Consider the following 16,875-nt stretch of genomic DNA (forward strand, 5'->3'; position numbering starts at 1 on the left):
CAAATGTCATAATAATTATATTATTGAAACCTACCCAAATTACCTGTCAAAGACATGTAAAAGAAAACATTTAACAATATTTCATAACTTTCTCAGTATCCTCATGTATCTCAACCTCTCTTGGCTGGTGCTCCCACTCTCAAGTACATTCCTGTAAAGGCTGCTTCTGAAACTCTGTCATTTTGAGGTGCCTTGCTCACCTCCTGTCCAGTTTTATACTTCCTGTCCTGTTCCTGTCTCCTAAGCTTTTACTCATGTTTGTGTATCTTACACTTGCAGTTCTACTTTCAATCACATCATCAAAGCTAATCTGACCAATCAGACTGCTCAGACTGGCCGAACACACACACAGACTTTAGCATGTTATTATGAAGTAGACAAGTACTCTAACTAGCATATAAGGTTACCAGAAAAGAGTTTGCACTTCAGTATTTTTTTTTCCTTAAGACTAAATGGACTTCCTAGATGTTCCATCAGGAAAATGTTTGCTTGTTTGCATTTAGGACATGCTACCCCAGCATTCACTCTGGCTTGTATTGACATTTCATATATTTTCATTACTGACTGATAATACTATAACCATAGACTTATTTAAAAGCAAACAAGAGTTTTTAAAAGAGAGTATATAATTGAATAAAAAAGGATTTATTTCATTTTAGTTTGTTTTTCATTCAAAATGCAGTACATACCATTGTTATTCTTACATACAGTAATGCTAATTATAATATTTGGGTAATCATTATACTTTGCAACTAATAATTAATGTCCAACATAATATAAAAACTGAAGATGAAATATTTTATTGACAATCCCATCTGAATAAACTGCAAATGTAAATTACAAGTTTAGCCTCATAAAACCATTTTGTTAAGTTGTTGGCAAAAACTTTATAAGATTAATTTTTGTCATTAAGATCAGATTAAGGAAATCTGTGAACTTTAACATATATTGCCACTAAAAATATTTAAACCAAATAATAATGAGTCTTAAGTTGAGCAAACTACTCCTGCATCCTCATTGTGCTGGCAGTTGTTCTTACCCCACCCTAGAAATGCACAAGCAAAAATTGTAGTCTCATATCCATTACATGCAACTTCATCCATCCAAATTTGGCCAGTACCTATATGAGAAATGACAGACTTACATCAGCATGTAAACCTCACAGATTTTTTTTTATCTCTTTTATTCATTTTAATAAATCTGACATCTGCATTTTTATTATAATAATCTATCCTTCAATTTGTTTTTAAGCAGCATATCCGGTTCAGGGTCACAAAAAACTAAGTCTTTTCATAGTAATAACACTATTCATACTATTACTATTTCATAGTAATAAATAGCTTTTCAACTGGTGAGCTGAAATTGCATTCAGCTTAACAGAATTACCAAAATCAGTGGTTATCAGCTCTGTTTCTGGAGGATCCCCCATGGTTAGTACATGTTTTATACTAACCAATTTCACAATCAGTGTGCTCATTCTTACTTTTAATTTATCCCCTAGTTTATTAAAATGTTTTCTTTTTTCTCTTTCTCTAAGAGATTCTAAAATATCTGTATTTTTTACAAAATCTGAAATGCCACTTCCTTTATAATGCATCCTTTTCTTTAGAGTTCACTCCCTTAATTGTACCCGAATGCTGACAACACCTAATGTTAAGGGAAAGAGATTACTTCATTTACATTCACTTGTTGGCTCTTTGGTAAGGCATGTTTCTTAATGAGCAGCCATGTGAAAACCTCACTGAAGTAAGTGCTCTCCTTCAGCATTAAATGATTTCTGCACCTCTGTCTATAGTGCTAAGTGCTAATAATCAGCATTTGAATACACTGTAGCAAAAAGGGTAAATTACAAAGAAAGTGGCGAAAGAAACATACACATTGCAAGCTATGGCAAAGGGCGCAGACATATACATTTCTTAGAAGAATTGGTAGGACAGGTTACTAAATAATGATATCAATTAAATGTAAGAATTATACACTGATTGTGAGACTTGTTGAAATAAAAAGATGCAGCCATGGGGGTCCCTGGGGATGGTCAGTAACATAAATGAAGAAGCAACAAACATATAAATGGATAATTAAATAATATTAAGGTAATTGCCATTGACATTTGATCTGCCATGATCAGCTGTAATTTCTAGGTTGAGGTAAGATGATGTAGAGGTATTCAATTAGTCTTGACCTTAAATTTTCTAAGATCATAGATCTTCATTTCTGCCTCCATTTTATGTCTTCAAAGAAGCCACAAGGATTACATAAGGGTCTTCTGTTTTAGAATACAACGACAGGGGGTTGAATTCTATGAATGTACAGTACATCCAGAAAGTATTCATAGTGCATCACTTTTTCCACATTTTGTTATGTTACAGCCTTATTATGGATAAAAAAAAATTTTTTTCCTCAGAATTCTACACACAACACCCCATAATGACAATGTGGAAAAAGTTTACTTGAGTTTTTTGCAAATTTATTAAAAATAAAAAAACTGAGAAATCACATGTACATAAGTATTCACAGCCTTTGCTCAATACTCTGTCGATGCACCTTTGGCAGCAATTACAGCCTCAAGTCTTTTTGAATATGATGCCACAAGCTTGGCACACCTATCCTTGGCCAAGCTCCATCAGGTTGGATGGGAAGCGTCGGTGCACAGTCATTTTAAGATCTCTCCAGAGATGTTCAATCAGATTCAAGTCTGGGCTCTGGCTGGGCCACTCAAGGACATTCACAGAGTTGTCCTGAAGCCACTCCTTTGATATCTTGGCTGTGTGCTTAGGGTTGTTGTCCTGCTGAAAGATGAACCGTCGCCCCAGTCTGAGGTCAAGAACGCTCTGGAGCAAGTTTTCATCCAGGATGTCTCTTTACATTGCTGCAGTCATCTTTCCCTTTATCCTAACTAGTCTCCCAGTTCCTGCCGCTGAAAAACATCCCCACAGCATGATGCTGCCACCACCATGCTTCACTGTAGGGATGGTATTGGTCTGGTGATGAGCGGTGCCTGGTTTCCTCCAAACATGATCTTTGTCTCATTAGACCAGAGAATTTTGTTTCTCATGGTCTGAGAGTCCTTCAGGTGCCTTTTGGCAAACTCCAGGTGGGCTGCCATGTGCCTTTTACTAAGGAGTGGCTTCTGTCTGGTCACTCTACCATACAGGCCTGATTGGTGGATTGCTGCAGAGATGGTTGTCCTTCTGGAAGGTTCAACTCTCTCCACAGAGGACCTCTGGAGCTCTGACAGAGTGACCATTGGGTTCCTGGTCTCCTCCCTGACTAAGGCCCTTCTCCCCCGATCGCTCAGTTTGGATGGCTGGCCAGCTCTAGAAAGAGTCCTGGGGCCTCATGTATAAACAGTGCATACGCACAGAAATGTTGCATAAGAACTTTTCCACGTTCAAATCGCGAGGTATAAAACCTACACTTGGCGTAAAGCCACGCACTTTTCCACGGTACCTCATACCTTGTCGTACGCAAGTTCTCCGCTCAGTTTTGCAGACTGGCGGCACCCAGCGTCAAAGCAGTGCTACTGTTCCTGTGTGGTTACACCTTATTTTCCTGATGCAGTTTTATAAATACACTGAAACTAACTGCATATTGTTTATTAGTGTAATGCATCTGATTGTAATTAACTTGTAACAATATAATGGTCCAGGGAATAGCCATAGTATTCCAAATACCATAACTGCTTTAGCATTGTTACTCTAACTGCACCTTCTTCTTCTTCTTCTTCTTCTTCTTCTTCTTTCAGCTCCTCCCATTAGGAGTTGCCACAGCGGATCATCTTTTTCCATATTAGTCTCACTGCACCACTCGGAGTATTTATATCACTGTATCTGAGTGTGAATCACAGCAGCAGCTGATTGGAAAGAGAATTATCGGTGTACAGCTTCAAGGACACACTGTCTCAGCCACGGCAAAACGTTTCAAAGCCTTTCCTGTACGACCTTGCGGTTCAGAAACAGTTTCATTCCAAGATCTTTAAATGCACTTAATCAATTGCACCTTGTAGAACTGTTTGTACTTATAAGTACAATCACCCCACTGTAAACTTGCACTACAGTTATAATATCACACAACCTGAGCCACTTTATAAAGCGCGTATTTACATATGATGACAATATCATTTTTAAGGTGAAATGCAGCAAAATATGTTTATTATATTATACAGATAAAACTTTAACTTCATTTAAATAGTCTATATTCTTCACTGGGAGTGTCGTGAAGGATAAAATAATTAAACATGTACTATGAAGATATTTCAATGTTCCTTAAACGTTTTGAAGAATCGGCGCTCTAAGCTTACAGATGGCTTAACTTCTATTACAGAGCTGATTGTGTGGTGATTGGGTATTTGGGGAAAGAAATGCAAGGACTGTAGTGGCGGCTACGCCAATATATATTAAATATAAAACAGAAAGAGAAAATAACAACACAGCTAAAAACGCAGCAACAAATTTTGGCAAAAGTTAAATGCTTGTGTCATGAGCACGAGGCGGCTATGCAGTGTCTGCAACGGACGTGGCTATCCACCGTGCATAAGCAACCTTACTGACATTGGCAGGTGAAGGAGCCACCGATTCTTCCTCTGCCCAGTCCCACCATAACCTTAGAGCCACCCCTGAGTAATGCTGCAATAAATTATTTCATCAAAGGTCACACACAATCACTGCGCCATGAAACTCATGTTTAGTAACGTGCTTTAACTCCTATCATCAAAAAAATGATATCACGTATACATGTCAGTATTTTAGTTATTCAGAGAGCTGTAATATCACAAATGTAATGGATTCTGTGTCCAGTTGGAGGAAGAGAGCCAGTTTAAGAAGCAAGTAGTGATTCACACACATAAAGCACATAGAAGATCAAATACAAAACAAAGCATTTAACGTGCTACTTTAATTACGATGTGATTTGAGAAACTGGTTAATTAAACGATTTTAAGATGAAGTTTATGATGTTCTACTTTAATGACAAAATAAACTACATGATTAGAGTGGAAATGTCGAGATTGAAGTTGACATTTCCTGCTTTTTCCCCACTGTGTGCCTTTTTTTCTCTGTACCCTAATAAGCTTTCATATGACACTCAGACAGTGGGCTACAACTCGCCTTTTCATGGCGACTTTGATATGTGACTTCTTTTTTATTTTCGGCACTGTGCGATTTTGTGAACGTGACCTTTCAAGTTTCTCCAACACGCTATGTCACTCGATCAACTTCATTTTGTTGATTATACTACGGTTTATTTGAAAAAATAGTATGTTTTTCCTTTGCCTCCACTTGGTATTCGCTGAAATTCTTATATTTTCCCCCGTGCTTTTCCCATTGTCTTTTCACAGAAGGCTGAGCTTAAGGGCGATTTATATTCATTTGCATATTCAATAAGGCATAATTCTGGGAGGAGTTGGGGCGTTACATAAAGCGCGTGCACGAGCGTTACTTTTCACGCTGATCGAGATTTATGTAGCGGAAGAACGTGGAAGTTGGAGTATGCACAGATTCCTGCATCTGGATTTTTCTGTGCGTAAGCACATTCCGGCTTTTGTGCATGTTATAGTGCGAGTTCTACACACAACGTTATACATGAGGCCCCTGGTGGTTTCGAACTTCTTCCACTTACAGATGATGGAGGCCACTATGTTCACTGGGACCTTCAAAGAAGCAGAAATTTTTCTGTAACCTTCCCCAGATTTGTGCTTCGAGACAATCCTGTCTCGGAGGTCTACAGACAATTCCTTTGACTTCATGCTTGGTTTGTGCTCTGACATGAACTGTCAACTGTGGGACATTATATAGACAGGTGTGTGCCTTTCCATATCATGTCCAATCAACTGAATTTACCACAGGTGGACTCCAATTAAGCTGCAGAAACATCTCAAGGATGATCAGGGGAAACAGGATGCACCTGAGCTCAATTTTGAGCTTCATGGCAAAGGCTGTGAATACTTATGTACATGTGCTTTCTCAATTTTTTTATTTTTAATAAATTTGCAAAAATCTCAAGTAAACTTTTTTCACGTTGTCATTATGGGGTGTTGTGTGTAGAATTCTGAGGAAAAAATGAATTTAATCCATTTTGGAATAAGGCTGTAACATAACAAAATGTGGAAAAAGTGATGCGCTGTGAATACTTTCCGGATTGACTGTAAGGTGCACTTTTAGAAACACATCAATAATGTAGCATTACCTAAAGCAAATGTTTGGATTTTTGGCCATTTGACCATTTTTTGAAATTTAAAATCTACACTCTGTTTAGGTTGTTATTACCAAAGACACACCACAAGACTAGTGTATTCAGTGTTTCTAGTAGTTGGGACAATAATTTGTTTAATGGGTAATAACAATCATTTGAACAAATTATGTTTTTAATAAATAAGTGTTTTCCCTTTCCTATTTTCAAAATAAAATCCTAATGCCCAATTTGTCAAGCTACTATAAACTCTGAGGAAAACAGAGAATTAAATTCTAAAATAAAACTAAAAATTAAAAAAAAATCATTTATAATTACCTCTTCCAAAATAAGCATTCTGGACAACTCTAACAGCTGTTTGGTATCCAAGCATTTTGCAGACAACCCTTCCATCATTAATATCCCATTTATCATCACAAATAGTTCCCCATATTCCATTGTGAAGTACTTCCACTCTTCCCTGATTTGGTGTTAATCCATTGACAAGACGAATGTTTTCTGATTAACACAAATAATAAATATACATGCTGTATTACACATTCATTAATGCATATTTCGAAAAATATGTTGATTCATTGTAAAAAGATATCACTTCCATATATTACAGTGGACACTGGAAGTACTCAAATAATGAAAACTCATTTTTATAAAAATAAAAGCTCAGACATCATGCTGCCAAATATTTTAAGAGCAACAAGTCTAAAAATATTAGTGAATGAGAACTGAAAGTGACACAGGCAACATACTGTACATAGATTCACTGATCCATCAGCTTTCTAAAAGTGCTTTGCACATTGCAGCTTGAAGTTGGAATTATTCTGCTAGCACTGGGTGCAAATCATCAAGGAATTTACCTTGAAAAGAATTCTAGTCAGTTACATGGAAAAATTCATGAACACATACAGGAAACACTATATAATAACTTTCCAGATTCACAATTGATTAATATATTGTATGTAAAGATGTATTATATGAGTTAACAATATTTGAATTAATATTTAATGAAAATTAAAACTATTTGAATCTATATGAACTACAACTTTCTTAAACATTAACATTAAATGATAACAGCACTTTAAATGATTTATTAATGAAAGTTATTTTAAAATGTCATCCACACCCACAATCAATTCAGATACAGTTTAACTTTATACATATTCAGTCAGGAGGCTGAGGGCCAGACACGGGTGATTATAAAAGGGGCCACCTTCCTACACTCAAGGAGCGGGAGTCGGGTGCTGGAGTAGGACGAAGCTCCACTGGAAGGAAGAGAGGCGGCCCATGGACATTGAAAGTCCCGAGTAAGGGTGTTTGGTGCGGGAAGCACTGTGTGTGTGTGGGACTTGGTCTTTATTAAATGTGTATGATTTTAGAACTGCCGGTGTCAGTCTGTTTGTGTCCAGGCTGAACTTCTCACAATATATATTTTTGAAATTTGTAAGGCAATAGAAGTGGGTGGAGAAAACCCAGATGACACAGGGAAAATGTACAGATTCCACACAAATAGTAGTCAAACCACCCTAGAGCTGTGAGATAGCATCACTTTCCATTGTACCACTGAGCCAACCATTCAGCCAGCAGCACATGCAAATTACAGTTCTGAGAAGTACACTTCTGTGTTCTGCAAAGTGCGACTTAATCCTGCAATTGAGCATAATACAAAACATGCAAAACAATCTGTATTTTATATTTGGTATGTAAAGATCAAATGACAATGGAAGTATCCATAAGGTATAGCTGACAGTACTATCCAGCTAAGCGATATACGTGGAGAATATGTTGTGAAAATGTCTCCGCAATTAAACTCAATGTATTGCTCAGTTTATTCAGAAACATTCAAGCAGAATTACCACTTCATATAATTACCGCATTACATAAAGGCGGACCTTTTGCTGCCACAGATATTGACAGATTGGCAATGTCCATATTTCTACAGTACATAAAAATTTAATGGGTAAGCCAAAAGAGAAGACTGTCTAAGTGAACTAACCTGCCAACAGCCAAAATTAGGATTCTCACCTGCACAAGAAATATAGCCAACACATTTCTTTTGCCAAAACATATGCCACATGGATGTTTTTTTAATCTCATTTGATTAACAGAGCCTAACTCTGGAATATCACCTTTATGACTTTTAAGCAGAGATCTTATTGATGCATCATAGGGTTTATTAGTTTTGACTTAAAAAAAGGTAAAGTATAATATATTTAGCAACCTACATGATGCTTCTTACTGTAGGGACAAGTGTGATTGTGATCGAATGTGTTTCAGTACATGCAAAGTTGTTAAATAGAGAATTTAACAGTGATGGGAAATGCCAGAGACCCTTAACCTGCAATTACTTCGTCCTGGGTATGACATAATCTGCATCCAGCCCTGCCCAACCTCTCTCTCTCTATGATACTTTAACCCCGGGATTTGGACCATAATGCAGTAGTATGGCAACTTTTAAATGTTACAAATAGGATTGTGATTCAGTTCTAAAATGTATTAAGCCTGCTTTATTTGACAGAAGTTAGTATAAATTTGAAACAACATCCCTATATGTGTCAATCCAATATACCTAATAAAAAATATTTGTAATCTATTACACCTAATAATAAAAAATGCTTGACTCAAATCTTATTGCTTAAATCTTAAATTTCACGTTTCTATGGGTATCCAAAATGCAGCCATACCAGAGGGATGCCGCCACCCAGTGTACTGGGTGAACTCATGGACCTGAGAAGCAGTCTTCCTTGCTCAGTCTTCCACTATGATGAGATCTCAACCACTAAAAGTATCACTAACCAACTCTTTTGCAATGCCCATCTACCCACATAATAATGTGCAGTACATTGTTATAACATTTCTCCTGTAATGCATATGTTTGGAAATATATAAAATAAGATAAACATTCTGCCCTGCGGTGGTTTGTTTCCTGTCTTGCACCCTATGTTGGCTGGGTTTGGCTCCAGCAGACCCCCGTGACCCTGTAGTTAGGATGTAGCGGGATTGGATAATGGATGGATGGGTAAACATTCTGTAGTAGAATTCTAAACATGTAAATTAATACATTTTCTATAGCTATTGTTACTTTAAAGTTTCTCATGGCAATGGTTTTGATTTCTCTTACCTTCAGGAGTTGTTGAATTGCCTTAGGGAAAATGGAAAGATCATTAGAGCCCATATCACTCATCTATTAATAACATTAATATCACTATTAAATATTGCTATTTAAAGATTACATTTCTCAGTTTAAATTTTAAGTCTTACAATCAGTCTTTGTTATTTAGAAAAAATACTTTACACTAAAGAACTGATATTTGTATGAATTTAAAGATAGTATTACCTCACTAAAGCAGTAATTAATTGCATATCTGACAGTGAATTGTTTAGTATTAATGATAAATACAGAGCATAAGTATAAAAAAGGGGTATTAAAATTACTGCAGAATTACAGGGATTGAAACGTAAATTCATAGGTTCAAATTCTAGCCCAAGTACAATCTTAAAGATAAATGTGCTTGAGTGGTTCTTCAGAGCAATGCCATAGGGAAACCATTTTTGGTTCCAAAAAGACCCATAAAAATGAGGGTTCCAGAGAGAACCTAGTTTATATCTGAAACACATTCCATACAGTAAATATCCATGAACAGATGAGAATAAATTTGTTACATACCAATGAGTCCTTACTTTAAAAAGACTTGCTACGGGAATGCAGGTTTTCTTAATCTGTTAAATTTCCTGCTAGATAGCCAACCATACATTAAGGATTTCAGGTTTCTTCTGCATATTATGACATTTTTTTCAAAGCGCAAAGAACACTTCCCGGAATTAAATGGTGGCTTGTCAAGCAATAGTTCTATGTGGAACCACACAACTCAGTAAAGGACCATAAAATGCCATTAAAGATCCATTATGTGTAGTGGTAGTTTGTACATTTACCCTGTCAAAAAGGCAGGATGGTTCTGCTCTTTTATCTAATTTTTCAGTGTGCAAGTCTCTGTCACTTCTTAGGTATCCAGTACATGCTGTACAGAGTGCATGACACACTTTGGAGCTTCTTTGCTGGCATCATAAGATGCACTGTAGCCTCCAAGACATGCTATCCTCTCTCTGTAAGAGCCTTTCTTGGCCCTATGCCCTGTGCCACCCTTTCTAATTAGGAATATACAAATTGCTTGCATTAAGAGGATCTATGTTATTTATTCCACATACATTTATATAGATACTGTAACTGCTAAGTACATGAATAAATAAGAAAAACACAATACAGTGGAAGCTCGAGATACAAACAGCTCTGTATACGAGAAATTCCAGATACGAGGAAAGTATGAGCGAAAAATTCGGATCTAAATACGAGCATTGGCTCACGTAACGAGCCACGAGCCAGGCTGTGGGTATGCGTGACGCGTTTCCCGATCCGCCTCGACTCAGGGATTCACCCCAGCTGACGCTGCCTACCCGTCAGCTCACTCAGGGTTCCTTGTTCTCCCGTAGCGTGAGGATCTACGCGTTTGTGCGCTTGTGATTTCATTGTTTTTTTTGCATTTAACGTGAAAATAATTATTCCACGATGCCTCTCAAGAAGATTGTTGCCTTAGATAGTGCTGCAAAGACAAAAAAGGAAGCCATGGCTGTTGAAATTAAGAAAGAAATCATAGATAAACATGAGCGTGGTGTAAGAGTGACGGAACTGGTGAAGACTTACGGCCGTTCAACAGTAAGATTAAAGAAGTGTTGGCAAAGTGGGATGAAGTAAAAACTTTCTTTGAAGAAAATCACCCTAATAAAGCAGTGTGTGTGAGCACTATGAACTTGTGTAATGACAATGTAGTGTCGCATTTTAGGGGCATCTTAAAACGAAGACAGAAGCAAGTGTCATTAGATAAGTTTTTGGTAAAGCAACCTGCAACTAAAAGAAAGTTAAGTGATTCTGACCCAGAACCTTCTTCCAGTGGGGTAAAATTCCCAAGAAGAGAGAGCCTTCCTGAATCAGAGGGGGACTCTCCTTCCCCACAGTAACCTGTTTCCTCCTCCCCTCCTCTCTATCATCTCCCTCAAGCCAGCCAGGACTCTTCATAAAGGTAAACTACAGTTATATTATTTAGCAGTGTTATTTATTAAAGGTAAACTACAGTATATATTATTTATCAGTGTTATTTGTTAGGAAAATTGATTTTTATGTTGATATTTTTGGGGGTGCGGAACGGATTAACTGGATTTCCATTATATTCAATGGGGAAGTTTGTTCTAGATATGAGAAATTCACTATACGAGCTCAGTGCTGGAACGAATTAAACTTGTATCTCGAGGTTCCACTGTATTTAATATTGCTATAGCCTAAGTCCTAAATTACTTTCCATTCAATAGGAGAACTGCTGTGGTGCCATTTTAGCAGTTCCACTGAAGGAACACAGGGAGAGTTAGAAAGGATGAGTCATTTGTGAATGATCCAGTCATGATAGCTCCTTAATGCATGTGGCTGTGGTCTTTTGTACACTAGAAAGAAGAGTTTGCGTTCTTTAGATGGATACTATTATATTAGATGGATATTTTTCTCTTTTTCATTTATTGGACAATTCTGTTTGCTCTTGATTTTTATTATATGCAGTTTTTTTTTTTTGTTCATTTTCATTCTGCTGTTTTTCTACCACAATCTAAAATTCTAATTGCGGCTTGTGGGGTGTACACAGTTTTGCTTCCCCTTACAGGGATCAAACCTCTGACTTCAGCGCCCAAGGCAAATCCTAAGATATTGTGCCACGATAGCTTGTTCACTTACTTGACAGGGTGTAGATCGGAGTATTACATGCATAGCCTATTTGGCAGGTACTATAAATCATGTCAATGATCTACTTCTCACAACTGAGAGGGCGTGGCGGATGTCGGCCAACCAACCACAAGTTTTACCTGGTAGGTAACCAACCAAATATCAGATTGAGAACAGACCTCTATGCATATATATGTTGTGGTATATGGCCGGCCATTCATCCAGGCCAATACCCCCAGGCCGCCAGATGGAGCCCTCCTTGCAGCATGGAGGTGCCCCGAATGCCAGAAGGGAATCATGGACAATCGATTGTTTATTCACAGCCCTGCTGGATACCATGGGGACTGCTAGAGGAAGCTGCAGGGAGGATCAAGGACTATTTTCCCTACTGCCCAAAAGTACATTCCAGTCACGTGGACAGAAGAAATGGGTTGAAGAAAAAAAGTTTTACCAGTCACATGGACAGACAGAAAGAAACACTTCCGGGTCAAGGACTATAAAAGACCATGAGAGATCCCAGACGGGCGAGCTGAGTTGGGAGGAAGGGAACAACGAGTCTGGGTGTGGAGGATTGATTATGTTAGTATTATTGTTATAATTTATGAGTATTGTGGAGTGGAGGGTGCTTTGTGCACTATGTTGTCTGAATAAATTCAATTATTTGACTTTTATCTGGTGTCTGGCGTCTGATCTGAGGGTTCAAGGGGACAACAGCGCCCCCTATCTGTCACAATGTGTATAAATGTGTATGTATGTAAAACGTGTGTGTGTGTGTATAATTAAACAGTGGTTCCACCATTTTCTGAATGGCTTAAAATGTACCTAAAAATTTAAACAACACTGTGTGGCCATCAGGGGGCACTGCAGCTCCCCAAACACCCAAACACAAACAGACTTGGACACAAGTTGCCAACAGAAAGGCTTTTATTCAAAGGAAACTCTTCCCTCAAGTAGTGTTTCCCACAGCACAACCACAGTCCAGTTCAATGCACCAAGCACTCTAAAACTCTGAAACTTTCTATTGTCATCTTCCTCACTCAGCCAATCCCACTCCTCATAGCAAGCTTTGTCCTCCTTCTCCTAACTCTGGCTCCCTCACTGAAGCGAGGCTGCTCCTTTTATACAAACCCCGAAAGAAGTTCCGGTGTCCTGATGCTGTGGCTTGGAAGTGCTTTCAGATACCCCAGGATCTCAAAAAGGTAGGGCTCACAAATCCTCTCAGAGCCATCTGGCAGCACCCATGGAAGCCAACAAGACTCACCCAAAGCACTACAGTTTCCATCATGCCCTGTGGGTACCCACTGCGGTGGCATTACCCAGAGGTGCTGCCAACTGGTGTATAGGTGAAGACCTGAATGATCAAATTATTTTTTCCCCTAGTAATTACTTTTCCCATGTAAATCAGCATGTACCTTATCAAAATGCTGAATTACTAAATGCGCACTGAAGATTATTGAATCTTTTCAATTACAATCCAAAAATACATATTTTAAAATAATTTATTTATATATTCTGCAATATGTGTGTAATTTCTGCAGTAAACAATAACATTTTCATAAAGGTTTAAAGACTGTGGCTCATGAGGCTCATTGCTTATTTCAGAATGGCATGGTTTTATATAACACGTGAACCCTCTTAAAAGGATTGCCTAACTGTCATATTCTGATGGGACAATATCATATAAAAATATATTATGAAAGTGATGTATATTGAACAAAATGTAGTTGTACTAAATGAAAAGAAGCAGTGTTAAAGTAAAGGTCAATAGAAATACTATGAAGAAATTAAGTTGTGTTGCAAAAATCAATTCACAAATTTGTTTTCATTAGTTTCACTTATGAGGATATACCATATATGATTTCTTTACTAAAGATTGTGCCAAAGGAAAAATGTCATTGAGCCTAAAAACAATTATTCATGCGGACACAGAATAGTTTGTAAATTAATATAGAACCTTTTGAAGGACAAATGGGAATGCTGCTGTCAAATCTTATTATATATTGAACATTTTCAGTCTGCACTTCTACATAAACTTCATATGATACGAAATGAATTTACTACATGGATGCAATTGAAATAGCCTTTGGTTAGCAAGTAAAATCAGAATGCTGTAGGTACAGTGTATTCTAAAGCCTGATATGATTGGGAAAAATCAACTGTGCATTATTCTAAAGTGTTCCACCACAGATTCGACTTTTATTCAAAGTATTGCAGTTATTAAGCCAAAGTCAGGTGGGTAGTGTTAGGTATTGTGGGTAGTGCTGCTGCTTCAAAGAATCGGTCACTCTAGATTCAAATCCTAAGCCGAGTCATTGAACGTTTGGAATCTGCATTATGTTTATGTGGTTTGTTCTCCAGGTATTCTGGTATCCCTAAATATGTGCAGCCTTGTCTCTAAATTGGCCCTGAATGGATGTGTGAGCGGTGCCAAAACTTTTTCCAGGCAGGATGGGCATGGACCACAGTCACCTGAAATTGTATTAAGCAGGTTTTAGAATGCTATGCTATATAATTAATCCAAAATCCCACAAAATGATTTTGATAAACTAAACTGGAATACTTTTTAACTTAAAGTAACTAAATTTACTAAGCACCATTTAATTTCTCATTTTTCTAACAATAATTGAAGTGGAGCTTTTATTCTCATCTTGGATTGTCCAAAATCCTTTTTATTCTCATCTTTAACAGGGTGAAGAATGTGTCAATTTTAACTTATAATCAGTGATACTCTGAAATTGGAGTAATAAACTGAGAAAAGAAAATCTGAGAAGTCATGCCATGCATGGAGAGGAACGGCGGAGATTAAGAAAAGAGAGCTGTGTCCAGTAGAAGTTAATAGAGAATGTTTGCAGACCCGTAATTAAAATGAACACTCCTTGCTTGAGTGTGAATCTAGCACAAGCTTGTGTTTAGTACAGCAGATTACATTTTTAGTTAGAAACGATAAATAAGAATTTGCCCTTGCTGCTTAATAAATAGGCTTATAGCATGTATGTTCTTGATAAACACATGGCTAGTAATTATGGCAAGAAATTTAATTTTCTTTTATGGCATGTGTATTATGGATAAATATTTTCATGCATGTTTATTAGTTTAAAAAAGTTTTAAGGGGATTTTATTTATTTCAGAATTTTTTTATGATCACTCTAGAAGAAAACTACAGAATATAATTTTGTTAAAAAATGAACAAACACATAACACCTGTCGTCTGACTGTGAATTATTAAACTTCCACTTTAATAATGAAGAAAAGTTCATTTGGCTGGTTATGCAGGAGCTTAGTAGAGAACAAATGTTAGAGACTAAACAAAACAAATTGAAATCGGTCAATTTTAGTAAAATGAAATCAATGATTGGTATGCCCAAAAAAAAAAGCCTGATCCTTACTAATGGTAACAATGATAAAAATGATAAAATGACAAAGCAGAAAGAGACTTTATAATTTTTTGATTGCTTTCTTACCTGATGTATCTGATGAATTCCCTTAAAAAAATGAAAAGACATATTACAAAAATGAATTTTAAAACATCAGTAATGGGGATTGTATTTTTAAAATGGTGCACACATAACCACTATGGTAATTGAATAGACATTTTATATTATATTGGAGCAAATAGGTCATCTGTAGCCCATGCCTGCCAGGAAACCATAAGAATTGCCTAAGAACATATGGTAGGGATTTTCAGATCAGTTTCTGCCTAATTGACCAATTAAATCTTTATTTAGGATGTCAGACCACCAACTAATTCCAAAAAGTATATAAAGTAGAAAACATACAAAATATTATCAACTAATATTATGCACAGACTTTTCAGATACCAAAATCAGAGATATGCTTTGATTTTGCAGCATATAAAAATACTGTGAAAATATTGCTTTTTCAAATGAAAAAAACATTTGATATTGAATATACTGTGTATATATACATATGAAAGCATATTTTTACAGTTCATTTCACAATTACTGTTATTAAAACAGAGATTAATTGCATAAAATCTGCTCTTTAATTGTTCATCTTTTATTAAATAAACTAAATCTAGTGTTGTGTGGAAATTCTTGTGGTAGAAGGCAGTTTCCATTTTTATCAAATTATGTAAGAAACTGACAATAATACAATTTTAAAATATAAGAGCTTAAAAAACATTAAAGAACCCCCTATGGAAAAATCAAGGGATAAACCCTTGACAAGGGATAAAAATCATTGACTTTAGAAATAAAGCACAATTATGTAGAGAAGAGAGAGGATATTAACTTAACTGGCAATATGGGCTAAATAGCCTTAAATAGCTTCTGTGTAACTATAATCATTAGTAACTCTAAATCAAAAGAAAAACTTAAAGAAATGCTTGTTAAGGAGTACTGTACATAATCTAAAAACGTAAACAAACATTTGTGAAGTTCATTGATCCATTTACATGAAACCACTTATTCTACAGGGGGCTACTGCAGAAATGGAGCTTGCCAACATAATGAAATCAACTACAGATGCTATGCCAATTGGATGCATAGTAGAGCTCCTATAAAATACTCATTAATGATTTCTGTAAACTTACCATTAATACATGGGGCCCCCTTTTCTCCTTTCATTCCAGGAGGACCTAAATAAATAATTATAATTTTTTGACAAATTTTCAGAACATACACACAGAAGAAGAAATCTACAAAAAATCACTGCAGCAAAAAACATTTTATTAACTTTTAAATTTGGATATAAAATTGATTTTTTATTCTTGGCCTCCAAGAAATTATAAAATTGAACGTTGTATAAAGCTGTAATAGAAATACATATTATTTGAAATTCAGGCCTTCACCCTTTCAGTTAAACAATTGTGAAGTTCTTTGTGGAGCAGTGAAGTCAGCTGACTTGCTTTGTCGATACTCAAACTTTGCCCTTCTTTTTTTCTTCTTTTCATAATATTACTGCCATTGATTATT

At 36.5% G+C, this 16,875-nt stretch overlaps 1 protein-coding gene across 2 annotated transcripts in view; it reads right to left on the reverse strand.

The window, feature by feature from the left end:
• Window positions 1-624: 624 nt before the first annotated feature.
• The window catches only part of LOC120527471 (macrophage scavenger receptor types I and II-like), a 57,912-nt gene continuing 41,661 nt past the window's right edge, over window positions 625-16,875 (reverse strand). For both annotated transcript variants that reach the window (XM_039750911.1, XM_039750912.1), the window contains 5 exons: window positions 16,494-16,538; window positions 15,403-15,423; window positions 9,302-9,322; window positions 6,505-6,684; window positions 625-1,120 (listed from right to left, as the gene is read on the reverse strand). In XM_039750911.1, coding sequence (XP_039606845.1) covers window positions 987-1,120; window positions 6,505-6,684; window positions 9,302-9,322; window positions 15,403-15,423; window positions 16,494-16,538 — 401 coding nt within the window. In that variant the 3' untranslated portion in view covers window positions 625-986. The remainder of the gene's footprint in view (window positions 1,121-6,504; window positions 6,685-9,301; window positions 9,323-15,402; window positions 15,424-16,493; window positions 16,539-16,875) is intronic.

Source organism: Polypterus senegalus, chromosome 4 (assembly GCF_016835505.1).
Source record: "Polypterus senegalus isolate Bchr_013 chromosome 4, ASM1683550v1, whole genome shotgun sequence".
Lineage (NCBI taxonomy): Eukaryota > Metazoa > Chordata > Cladistia > Polypteriformes > Polypteridae > Polypterus > Polypterus senegalus.